This window comes from Kryptolebias marmoratus, linkage group LG21, assembly GCF_001649575.2.
Source record: "Kryptolebias marmoratus isolate JLee-2015 linkage group LG21, ASM164957v2, whole genome shotgun sequence".
Taxonomy (NCBI): Eukaryota; Metazoa; Chordata; class Actinopteri; order Cyprinodontiformes; family Rivulidae; genus Kryptolebias; species Kryptolebias marmoratus.
The window spans coordinates 16,183,482-16,196,345 of record NC_051450.1 but is presented as its reverse complement, the minus strand read 5'-3'; the positions used below and the strand labels follow the sequence as shown (position 1 = coordinate 16,196,345).

The following is a 12,864-nucleotide window of genomic DNA, read 5'->3' as shown; positions in this document are numbered from 1 at the left end:
GTGTGTACAAATATCTTTATTATGTCGAGCACTTTATGCCATGAACTCGTAAGGGATGGGCTCCAGCAGCTGCGGCTCGTTTTTCTTGGTGCTGACAAAGTGAGCCTCACGTGGAGGAGCAGGCTGAGGAGGCAAGAAGGACAGGAAATCAGAATCATGGGTTACAATTACAAACACTGCACTGAGAAGAAGTCTTTAAATACTCTGATATTACAAGTGCTCACAAGCTGCTTTACAGACCCGTGTAATAATTGTTTACATTTAAAATGTCCGGCAGTCATAAATCAGCTCATACCTGGCGTTTCAGTTCCACCCAGGTGCCTTTCTGCTTGGCCTCCACCTTTCTGCGCTCGTTCTCTTTCACACGCTGCAAGAAGCTGTCCCTGCTCTTCGAGTGCTTTATGTGCTCGATGCGCACGTTAATCCTTTTGGCCAGAATCTTGCCTCTGGAAGCCAAGGGGAGAACACGGGCGTCAGGCCGAGGAGGTAAATAAAAATCAAATCAACTCGTCGTGCAAAGAACTGCTGTCCTTCGCTGTCTCCTCAACACACCCCAAAGTCGAAACAGAAAGTTAAGCTGGGGTGTTACAGGATGAAGTGCTTTCCCCCACGTGAATGACCACCAAAGACAGGAAGGTTCCAGGTGGCAAAGTGAAGGTGGGGTTATTGTTTTAATGCAAACAAAACTGAATCCAAGATGTTTAGTAACTCAAGGAAAAACCAGGTAAAAAAAAGACCAAAGTGGATTTTTTTAGTCTTTACTTCCTACTTACTTGACCTGCTTGTTGACAATGATGCCGACAGCATGTTGGGTTACATTGTAGACACGTCCCGTCTTGCCGTGGTAGCATTTATGAGGCATACCTTTCTGAATGGTACCTGTGCCCTGAGAATAAACAAAACAGGACGTCACAAAAACAAACAAGTTCACAAATAAAACCAGTACGAGATAACTACCATTCTTTTTATTTCCATAAACATATAATCAGATCACTGTTCTTTTTTTTTAAAAAAAAAGTAAGAAATCCACTGTGAATTCAGGCATTTTAAATGCAGGATGTGAAAGTTAATTGGTAGACCTTTAAGTTATAATTAACCATGTTGACAAAAAACAACTGTCCACTTCCTCATATTTGCAATGCTGACTAAACACTGTCCACAGAAAGGTTTGATTTAGTTTGTTAAAAAGAGGAACTAAAACAAAAAAAAGAGATTAATTCAGCGTGAATATGTTCATTCCCCACCTTGATGTCTACGATGTCTCCTTTCTTGTAGATGCGCATATATGTGGACAGGGGGATTGGGCCTGTAAAGAACAAAAACATTGAGTTAAGGACAAATATTTAGGACCGTGTACAAGCCAAGAAGATAAAACAAATATACTATTGACTGACGTATGGTCTTGTTCCTGGGTAAGAATAACAAATCGAAGTACATTAATTAAAAACAAATACATCTCTACACCCTGTTATCTCATCTCCCTTTGCTACTCTGAAATCAAACACTTGCACGAGTACTGCTAAAACATCAGGGGGTTTGAGTTTCAAATGCTGCAAACCAACAATAGATATGTAAAAGATTGGATTGTACAGAGCTGGTATATCTGGAATGGACACAGAGGGTGTAGGTGTTGTGCAAGTTGGGAAAAATGAGGGCATTTTCTCAGGTTTTCTGATTAGGGACATTTATTTGACTTTATACTGCTGAGAAAAACAAAAAAGTCTCAGTAGGGTCGGATACAAATACAATGTTTTCCAAAGTGACCGCAGTGTTTCATGTCGGATGAAAGGACAGAAGTCCTTCATGTTAAAGTGTCCCCGCTTTGAGCTCCGACTCTTCATCCACACGCGCCTCTGCAGAGGTAGTAGCCACAGCTCCAAACATGGTCATCGTTAACATTTGTGCTCTTTTTCTTCACGGTCTTCTTTTATTTTTCACCATTTGGATGTACATTTGGCCCTGATTGGACTGCAACTTCAGAATCAATACACACACTGACACTCGAAGCGTCCATGTTTACTTCCATATACTCGGCGTGCGGAGTGTGATGTCACGTCACGTTGTCTTTTGTTCGTACTGGTCGACTCAGGAACTGGAGACTGTTCACGCCAGATTCTGATGGTCGCATTTAAAATGTAATGTGAACGACCATGCAAAAAATCGGTCTTTGAGCGTTAAGACCAGCAGTGTGAGCGTAGCCTTGGACTCCAACCTGTTTGGATTGCACGTTATCATCAGGTGAGAACGGAGTTTTAGGTTAAAAACGGGGCTCACCATGCTTGCGGAATGGCCTGCTGAACATGTACCTGGTCCCCCTCCTCTTGCCTCTGGTGTTCGTCATGATGCCTGATTACTGCGGAAAAAATACATTCATTAATGGGCTTGAAAGCGACACATAAACAGAAGCCTTATTATATTCCAGACTGACTGAGGTTGTGTTTGTCGGGGTATAAAGGAATGACATTTGTAGCCTTGAGAACTAATAACTAGATAGATTTTCAGCAGTGATTGTTGCTTTTTAAAATAATACAGGATTCAAAGTTGGTGCTGTTTAAGCTTAAATGAATGAATCTTGATAAAGTCTTAAGTAGCAAAACATTATGCCTCCCATATAAACAATTAAGTACAATTTTAACCAGATACAGTGCTGAAACCTGCCAATAGGGTGATTCAACGGGGCGATATATCCCAACAACATGTCTATGATCTGTAATCTCCCAGTATTACGATCTGAAACAATCTAAGACAAACAAAAAGTTTTAATCTGTCAGATTAACTGTGTGCCAGATGGAAATACTGTTTGTGTTAAAGCATTTCGGAGCCTGGCTGGGCCGCATGGAGAGCCACGCTGCTAATGATGATCACATTTTTACGAACAAAAATCACTCCGGAACCACTTTTAACGCCAACTATAACTCCGCAAAGAGTATTGAAACATCTTCGGTGCGTATTTAAATGTAACAAAGCCCGAACGAAGATGTAATTTAAAAGAAAATAGACATAAGAACGGAGAATATCTTACCCCCGGTCTATACAAGATGGCGGGTACGGCGGAAAGAGAGATTAAAGGCCCCCAAGCTCCGCCTTGTGAAATACAATTTAGGTAGTTTGCGATATTGCCTGAACTAAAAGAGTGAGGCGCAATAGACAAAGAGTTAGATTTAACTGTGATTCTTCACATAAACAGTGTAAGAATACAACAATAAAGAGTACTCTAACGTAAATATATGTTTCATCTCTAAAAAACATTTTGAAAAAGAGCTTAATACTTCATATTTCATTTTCATCTCAAGTAAAAAAACAACTTTGAGGTTCTTGTTAAATCAACTGAAAAACTGCAAACTGTACTATTGGTACCCTCTCTGCATAAAGACACTAGAATATATTTTTTAAACTCCCATCCAATGAGCACTTTTTAAGGCTTTCCAGTATTAATTTTACATAGCGGAAATATGCCTTTTTGCATGACATTACACAAAAACAATTAATACCTTGATTCGTTTCACTTGTTTCTTTTATACACGGAAGTAGTTTTCTAACTTTTTAAAACAAACAAAAACCTCTTTTTTACTGCCTAATTCAGTGAAATATTATGTAAAGGGTTCAACCAAAAGCCCAAATTTTATTTAAGTATATTATCATGTTGTTTTTTCTAATCTTTACATTTTTTAAATTGCATTTTTAGATGTTGTCATGTTGTTTAGTTGTATACCAGTGTGTTGTTTTGTTGCTATGCGTGCCTTTCTTGAATAGTAAATAGCCTTCTGGTGTAATCATTTCCGTCACACCTCCAAAATAGCGTTTTAAAGAATAATTGAGGGGTTAATTTACCTTTTGGAATTCCGTTTTGTGGGACAGTGCTGTTTATTTAGATTAGAAATCCCTATTATGTTACGCAGTTAGCTTTAAAGTGCGACAATCATAAAAAAGAAGAGGCTACCCTGTAGCGATAAAGCGAAAACGGAAGTAGCGGGCGGTGAACGATCTTGTGTTTTTGAGCCGTAGGACCGCAGTCGCGAGCTCAGCAGAGTCGCCTGCCCGTCTTCACGAGGGGAACCAGCCCAGTCCTGTCAGCGCGCGCGGCTGTGTGGTGGAAGATGGCGTTAGCCGAATGGAAATCCTAATGACAGTCTCAAAATTTGCCTCTTTTTGTACCATGGTGAGTGCTCGGCGGACACACATCGACATTCTTTAACCCGCGGGGCGATACGGAAATCACGACTACACCGATATTGGCTATTTAAACCGCGGAAATATAAACGAAAGCGGTTATTGTGCTAGGCAAGCAAGATTCGGTATGTAGCCAAGCGAGCAACCACCCACCGCCTTCTCGCTCCTCCGCACTTCTTTTTTTTCTTCTTTACCCCCCTAATGGCTATCCCCGGTCGCACAGATACACGTTCCTGGTTTTTAACCCTTAGCTTTGCAGCCTATTTGGTTAATATTTATCACAGCTCACGCGAGGACGATGACAGTGCACCTGCCGAAGCTGGGACTCGAAGCTAGCTTGCTAAGCTAAAATCAGTGTTTGGGCTTGTCAACAACTGCAACAGCTGGGTAATGGATGAGTTCCGGCCAAGAACCGGTTGTTATGTGCGTGTGGGGGGTGCCGGATTCATTTTTGAAAAAAACTATAACATAATATTAGGCCTAATGACGACGTTGCTTGACATTAGCGGCGCGTTTGTGAGTCTTTGCGGTTTCGTCGTGTCCACGTATCCCCTCAGATTTATGCGTTTCAAACAAACATCCACCTGTTCTAGCTTAAACTTTTGACAACCTCTGTGTTAGTTTACACAAATATCACATGCACACACAGTAAATGAGATGTAGACTCACCCAGCTTTACTTTAATGTGGAAATTATGCATGCTTTTAGCTGTAATGGCAAATAAAACGGGGTGAGGCGTTGGAGGAAACGCTTGCTTCTCACTTTTTTTTTTTTATTTCAACACAAAAGTGACCTTGAAATAAGCAGCTGCTGGAATCTAATGTTTAGCAGGCACGCTGGTTTAGAAGCAGAGCTGATGTGTTTTTATTTTTGTTATTAAAACAACGTGAAGTTTGCATTAAAGTGGAGGAAAGTGAGTTGTATCTTTGTGCTTTTTACAGGGCGCCAATGCCTCTGCTCTGGAGAAAGAGATTGGATCTGAGCAGTTTCCAGTCAATGAGCACTACTTTGGCCTGGTCAACGTAAGTGACTGATGTTCTCAGTCGTGTTGCGGGTATTTGCTATTCCTATTCATAAATTTTACTCTTCAGTACTTTCATTCCCCCCTCCTTTCTGCAGAACCACAAACTGCTGGTACAGATGCATCTATTAGACTCAGACGTTTTGAGTCATGTGTCAAAGTGGCCCAGGTGGTTAAAACAATGAACTGCAAATAGCAGCACTGAGGCAAACTAACAGTCAGGCTGCAGCTAATAGGCGAGTCGGAATCAGTTGCCGAAAAGGGGGATTTGTTAATTTCAAAGCAGAAAGCGAGCGCAAAAGGGCCGTGCGGCGAGATTAAGTTAAAGCTGGGATGAGATGGCGATGAGGAGGTTGGACTACTCTGCTCAGAGCTGGGGCTTGACGATGCATGAGGCGATGTGGCCGAACCAACTCCACCCACTTCATGTAAAATGGATGGCGCCATCCAAATCAGGAAGTGCCTAAATGAATAAGCTAATCACTGCCACCTCATTAAAGGACAGGTATATGCAAAGGTTTAATAGTGCATTTTAGTCACGCGCTGCCTCTTGTTGAAGCGTGACAGAAATTTCCACCCTGAGCTGCTCTGGTAACCCACCTCGTCTTGAGGGGAACCAGTTCTGCGAGGCTGCCAATCCAGATTTCAAACATCGAGCTGCTTTTCAAGGAGATAGCGTAGCGCAGCTCCCTGGATCTGTTATTTAACAGCACTCTGCAAATTTAAACGGCTCACTGACTAATGGGTTTTGGAGGGTCAAAAGTGCAGAGGCTGTCTTGATTTCTGAGTTATTGATGACATCAAACACCCAAATATATCTTGGATATATGCTATAAAGCATTTATTTATATATTTGTCTCATTTAACTTGTTTTGTCGAAGCTAAATAAAGTAATTTGGTAAGAACTGTGAAGCAGCTGCCTGCATTGGCTGAATAAGAAATTCTTCTTTTGTGAATTATCTGCTTCTATTTTGTGCGGCCTTCAGTTTGGGAACACCTGCTACTGCAACTCGGTGCTCCAAGCTCTGTACTTCTGCCGGCCGTTCCGGGAGAAGATCCTGGCGTACCGCAGTCAGCCCCGGCGGAAGGAGAACCTGCTCACCTGCCTGGCCGACCTGTTCCACAGTATTGCCAACCAGAAGAGGAAAGTGGGCGTCATCCCGCCCAAGAAGTTCATCACACGGCTACGCAAGGAGAACGGTCAGTGCCGACTCGAGCAAGAGCGCCAGGGCTTGCTAAACTCGTAACATCTCTTAATTATCTTTTCCACTTGCTTTGCAGAGCTGTTTGATAACTACATGCAGCAGGATGCCCACGAGTTCCTGAACTACCTGCTCAACACCATTGCCGACCTGCTTCAAGAGGAGCGGAAGCAGGATAAGACCAATGGCCGCCTTGCCAACGGCACATTGGACTCCCAGAACAACAACAGCAATGCTACGCCTGCTCCCACCTGGGTCCACGAGATCTTCCAAGGCACTCTGACCAATGAGACGCGCTGCCTCACCTGTGAAACGGTGAGGCGCCTTCACCAGTTTGTCAAAAAGTCTGCTGAGGATTTAAGAGGGGGGGTTATGAGTGCAAGGAATGCTTTTAGAAAACTAAAAAACAACTGTCTTTAAAGTAGGGTTTTCTTTACAATAAAGTTCAGTGAAAACAATTTGGGCTGACACTTTCAAACAAGTTGCTATTGTTTTATTGTGACCTTTTTTTTTTTTTCTTCAGATAAGCAGCAAAGATGAGGACTTTCTGGACCTCTCTGTGGATGTGGAGCAGAATACCTCCATCACTCACTGCCTCAGGTAAAGCGACACGAAGCAAAGCTGCATCGGCGTTCGCCGCTGATTGGCTGAAGCCTTTTGCAATCAAAAATGACATTTGAAGGCTGCAATTTCTTTGGAAGTTACGACTGCTGCTAAGACAACAAAGCTCTTTTGAAACAACCTCATAGATGTTTCAGGGAATTGTATGACATTTCTACTTTTTTCAAATGCCTTAAAGAGTGGTGGTGCGATGGTTTGACCATTATTAGAGCAACTAAAGCAGGTTTTTTTTTTTTCATGTAATCTTCTGGTAGGCTTCCAGACAAAGGGCTGAGTCTTGATTTTGTGTACGCTGCAAACGTTGAGGCAGCTGGTCCCCGCTTGCTCGTGCTTTTACAGCATGAAGCAGAGTTTCCTCCAGCTCAACAAAAAATAAATCAATGAATTATTTTAGGAAAATCGGCTAAAGCGCTCTCTTTTAAAAGAGGTCAGGCTGGAGTGAGTCCTGCGTTGCTTGAACGTCTTGAGCTAAATTTTTGTTCCTGAAACATTTGGTATCTTCAAACACCAAAGAATAGACAGTTTCTTGTGGTTTCCTTCGCCACACAGGTGCAGTTATTTAAATCAGCTGAAGTGTTTGTGGACCGGAGCTCGTGTTCAGGACCCTCGTCTTTTTAATGTCTTGTGATGTGGACACTCTGTCAGGACTGTCTTTGCTGCGTTTCCATTTCACATCCCCACACAACTCCAGTAACACTGTGTCAGGGTTTTAGTAGAGAAGCAGGACTTACCTCAGCTTCAGCAGCTCTAAATGATAATAAAAATCCATATTTTCAACTACAGCAAGTCACTTGTCAACTGAAGTGATGCGTTCAATGACCTGATTGATCACTTATTCCTTTCAGTTAAAAAATAAGAAAGAAATTGATTTTTTTTTTTATTGTAAGCTGGCTTTGTGCTGAATCTCACTGGGCAACAAATTGGAAACGGCACTCGTGAGGGAGTCTCCAAAATGTCTCGAAACGTTTGCAATGCTTCTCGGTTTCCTCTGCTGCTCTTGTGTTGTTGGGATGTTGAACGGAAAGGGTAACATATTATATTTAGTCTCAGAGTAGTTACGGCAGCGGCGTCCAGTCCTGGTCCTGGAGGGCCACCATCCTCCAGGTTTTAGATGTTTCTCCTGCTCCTCAGCAGGTCTTCAAGTCCTGCAGAAGCCTTTTAATCCCTCAGTCATTCAAAGCAGAGAAACGCCTCAAACATGCAGGACCAGGATTGGACACCACTGAGATACAGGGTCGTCTTCGGCGCCTCAAACCCTTCTCAGTTCAGTTTCCGTGAGTCAGAAAGTGTGAGAAGTGTAAGGCAATCGGAGACAAGAAGAAGGGAATAAAGTGCAATCAAACTGAGACATAATTCAAACACTTTGTGACTAAATTGGGACAAAGGAATCTGCATGTTGTTTGCAGGAATGTGGTTATTTATTCCTTGTTACTTAAACGTGTCATGAGTATCAATTCAAGTGAGAATTTGCAGATTTTCTTGCAGTTTTGTGTCTCCAACAGTTGCAGCCAGTTAGATTCAGATTTTCCAGTTAGTAGTATTGTCTGAGGTTCTGTTATTACCTCCTTGTTAAAACCAGACGTTGCAGGCGGTTGTTTGACTGCTTTCCTTTTCTCACAGCAGACATGTTGGTTTAATTCAGATTGACAGGTTTAAACTCGAAAGTCTCCAGTTTGGACTGAACCGCTTCCTTTGTGTTTCCTCTCAGAGGTTTCAGTAACACAGAGACACTGTGCAGCGAGTACAAATACTACTGTGAGGAATGTAGAAGCAAGCAGGAGGCGCACAAGAGGTCAGTGCAGCGCGTCGCCGTTTATGATTGGTAACAGTTTCCTATTCCGGGAGCGTCACTGTGTGTTTCTTTGTTTGTTTTTTGTTCGTAAATGTAGGATGCGTGTGAAGAAGCTGCCGATGATCCTGGCTCTGCACCTGAAGCGCTTTAAGTACATGGAGCAGCTGCAGCGATACACCAAGCTGTCTTATCGCGTCGTCTTCCCCCTGGAGCTCCGCCTCTTCAACACCTCCGGGGACGCCACAAACCCCGAGAGGCTATACGACCTGGTTGCTGTGGTGGTGCACTGTGGGAGGTGAGTATGTGAACGCGGCGTTAAACGCCTCCTGACCATCACAACGTTTTCCTGCTTCAAACTTTATTTTAACCAGTTTGCACAGTGTTGAGGATGATCTAAAGCCATCCGATGAGGAGAAAACGGAAAATCTGTGCGCTGCAGCGGGAGTTGGCGTGTCTGTTTATCCAGGGTGTTTCCCTGCTTTTCATCAAGCTCTCTGTGAAGCTGAAGGAAACAACAAAGCAGGAAAAATGAAATAAAAAAGGCAGCAGAAGTGAGCAGAGAGCTCTGTACATGTAAATTATGTCTCTCCTCTTTGAACCGAACTCCCGTTGAGACTCTTGTCGGGTTAAAAGGCGAACAGGGCGATGCATATTGAAACCAGCTGCCATTTTATGAATCTCTATTCGGTGATTGTTGCTTTTCATCTTGTCGTGACAATAATCTATTTACTTTAGATGCCTGACTGGGTAAGATTTATCAACTATTAGTCTTATTTATCAGCCAACAGAAGCTGTAATTTGATCTTAATGTAGAATTTATTTAAATATTTAGTGTAGAAGTAGCTGAGAGTCATCCTCAACTCAATGTGTCTGAAAATGATTGTAATTTCAAAATAATGTACTTAAATCTGGATTTAATGGGTATTGTTACAGTAATGCTGTGATTTTTATATCTAAGTTTGCAGTTTTTCAACCGTCTTAACAAATGAACCCAATCTTGACCCTTTAATTCACGTCTTAAATGACGTGAACCCTGCTTAAAGCCCTTAGATTTCCCCGAGCGTATGTTTGTTTTGTATAAATAAAGCGTAGACGTGTTGCGGGTCTAAACAGGCTGTAACACGGCGCCTCCTGTCTTTTCAGCGGTCCGAACAGGGGGCACTACATCGCCATCGTGAAAAGTCACGACTTCTGGCTGCTCTTCGACGACGACATTGTGGAGGTGAGCGAGTTTATCGCGCGACCGCTGATTCAGCTCTCACGCCGTTTCCTGCTTTTGTTTTGTGCGCCATTTCAGCCGTTCTTATATCAAAACGTTCCTCTCATTCAGGAGATATCTGCTACGACTTTTGGTTTTTGTAACTTTTATACATTTCAAAAATACTTAACTTTATTTACAAATTTGTTCTCCATAGAAATACATTGAGATCTAATTCTTAAAAAATCTGCGTCAGAATGTTTGCTCTATTTTTGTTTCTTGTGCTACTTTTAGCTTTAGCAGCTCAGTTTCAGCTTTTTCATGAGCACCAGCAGTAACTTATGTTTGTTTTTCTTATTTCTTTCCGGTTCCGTGTTCTGTTTTCTAACACTCCGCCACACCTCCTCCTGCAGAAAATCGATGCTCAGGCTATAGAGGAGTTCTACGGCCTCACTTCTGAAATCTCCAAGAACTCAGAGTCGGGCTACATCCTGTTTTACCAGTCCAGAGACTAAACGTGGACTCGAGCGCTTCAAGGCATGCACCCGGAGAGAGAGACGCTCTCCTCCCTCTTCTAGTTGGAGAGCAGCAGACTGGGCGGGGAAAAAAATATATATAAAAAAAATAATAAATAAAAACACACCACAGCCGCTCGCAAGGTGTCATACCTGGCTGCACAGCTGGAATTCATACCTGTGCTTTTTCACGCACTCGGCGCCGCAGCTCAGCTGTGGACGTTCCCAGCCCCCAGCCCCTCCCCTCCCCCAATGGCGTCCATGTCCCTCCTGTCCCCTCATCCACCGCTGCTGCTGCTGCGAGGACAGATGATGAATGAAACTGACTGTTTAAAAAGAAAAAAGAAGAAGAACAAGGAGGAAAAAACAAAACAAAAAGAAGACTGAGGGTTGTACAGATGCTGATTGCTTGTATGAGTGGTGTTCTAGTTTTTGCCTTTGGGTGTGGGGTGAGTGGGTATTTAATTCATATGATGTAATATCGGCCCGGAGTCTTCACCTCCCACAACGTTATCCTAAACTGTGACGGAGTTTCTGGTCATGGTTGTAACGGAGGATGGGCGGGAGGCGGGTACCCCACTTATAGGATACCTTCTCCTGGGGCTGTTGTATTTCTACAGTGTACAGAATGGTATTTGTATAAATATTACAAGATAATATTATCATTGGAAGATGTTAGACCTTGAGAAGATGTATTAACACTATGGTGCACTTTTGATACCGTTTTGTAGGTGTTGGCAAGCTTAATGTGAGGGGTTGCTTGGAAAAGAAAACAAACAAACAAACAAAAAGGCCTGTTGTGAAACGATCATTTTCTGTTTTAAAGGAAAAAAAATAAAAAAAATAAAGACTAAGATTGAGGTGATGACTCATGAGGGGGCTCAGCGTCGCCACTCAGTGGTGGGTTTGGGTACTTCTGCTTTTGCAACAGGAGCTGTTATTAATCCATTCAGGCTCTTTTGAGAAACACAAGCTGTGTGTGTTAAAGAGGCCACAGTTTGCTTGGAGGATGTGACGGAGAAGATGGAGACCAGGGAGGAGGTGGAGGTGGGTGACACACATCAGGGATGCTGTTAATAACAAACATCTGAGCAAACTGCATGTTCAGGTGATCTGGAATGAGCCTGAAGGTGGGCGAAAAAGGGTTTTTACCTCTGTTAGCAAAATATCTCATGAATCAGTGGACTGATTTTAATGAAACTCCCAGAGAGAGACGTCACTGGATGTTGGCCTACAAGTGATTATATTCAAGAGTGGACAGGATTCAAAATGGCCACCACAACTAATCGACACTAAGAAACACAAAAGCGGCTAAAAGTCTGTTGCTTGTACAGATATCGAGCTAAAATGTGGCGTGGTAGTAGCTGAGAGTCGCCCCCCAGCACATACTCTGAGCGCTAACTCATGGAGGCAGGTCTATCGGTCTGTTAGCAAAATATCTCATGAACCACTGGACGGATTTTAATGAAACCTCCAGCTAATAACCATTAGATGGACACCCACAAGTGATTAAGGTTTGGAGGCACTCAGATTCAAAATGGCCGCCACAGCCAACAGACTAAAGGCAACCCATGAGTGGCTGCAGCTCGGTCAATTTTACAGCCACGGAGCTGGAATTTGGTGTGGTAGTAGATGAGTGTCACCCCAGACAGGTTTCATGAGATCAGGCGGCTCCAATGTTTCCTCGACAAATAAGCTCAGTTTAAAAGTCACGACAGACGGCGGGCGATATGAGTCCCTTTCATTAAGGCGGGGGGACACAGTTTGCATCAGAAATGAACGCACGTCTGTGACAGGTGTGCGACCGGTTTCTGGCAGCCTGGCTCTTCTGGGACTCCTCCTCCTCCTCCTCCTTCAACATCATCATCATCACACACACACACACACACACCCCTCCTCCTTCCACACCCTCCTCACCTCCTGCTCCTCCCTTCTGCACAGCCGCAGTCCACGGCGATGCTCCGCTAGTGGCAGAGCCGCTCCGCGCTCCTTTCTCCTTCTTCTTCTTCCATCGCGTCCCCCACCTCCCTCCCCCTCTTCCTCCTCCTCCTCCTCCTCCTCTCTTTCTCTTTCCGAGCTGCATCTCCGTCCAGCATCCCTGTCATGGGAAACCAGGGCTGCCGCTCCTCCATCTAGCCTCACCTCACCAAGTCAAGGTAGGGCTGGGATTATTATTATTATTAATATTATAGGAGCACCTTTTCATTTATTTTAATTTGCATGCATGCATGGAAAAATGCAGCCAGCATCCCTTTGCTGACGAGGAGCAGCAGGTTGGGAGCCCAGGAGGAAACCGGCTCTAGGAGCAGCTGGATGCAGGCTGACAGGGATGGGGGGGGGGGGGG

The 12,864-nt window shown here is 43.6% G+C and overlaps 3 protein-coding genes across 3 annotated transcripts in view; 2 read left to right on the top strand and 1 right to left on the bottom strand.

Annotated features, from left to right (window-relative positions):
* On the bottom strand, positions 1-3,125 carry rpl21 (ribosomal protein L21). The gene is made up of 6 exons (XM_017406361.2): positions 3,023-3,125; positions 2,275-2,353; positions 1,245-1,306; positions 774-886; positions 296-446; positions 1-123 (listed from the first exon to the last, which is right to left on the bottom strand). The coding sequence occupies exons 2-6, from the start codon at positions 2,339-2,341 to the stop codon at positions 34-36; spliced, it is 483 nt and encodes a 160-aa protein (XP_017261850.1). The 5' UTR covers positions 2,342-2,353; positions 3,023-3,125; the 3' UTR covers positions 1-33.
* Positions 3,126-3,854: 729 nt separating this feature from the next.
* On the top strand, positions 3,855-11,379 carry usp12a (ubiquitin specific peptidase 12a). Its single transcript, XM_017406331.3, has 9 exons — positions 3,855-4,159; positions 5,112-5,192; positions 6,178-6,391; positions 6,473-6,708; positions 6,917-6,993; positions 8,723-8,806; positions 8,904-9,101; positions 9,950-10,028; positions 10,418-11,379. The coding sequence occupies exons 1-9, from the start codon at positions 4,112-4,114 to the stop codon at positions 10,517-10,519; spliced, it is 1,119 nt and encodes a 372-aa protein (XP_017261820.1). The 5' UTR covers positions 3,855-4,111; the 3' UTR covers positions 10,520-11,379.
* Positions 11,380-12,319: 940 nt separating this feature from the next.
* gpr12 (G protein-coupled receptor 12) overlaps positions 12,320-12,864 on the top strand; it is a 7,003-nt gene continuing 6,458 nt past the window's right edge. Inside the window, exon 1 of the mRNA XM_017406406.2 lies at positions 12,320-12,675. The gene's annotated coding sequence lies outside the window, so the exon portion shown is untranslated. The remainder of the gene's footprint in view (positions 12,676-12,864) is intronic.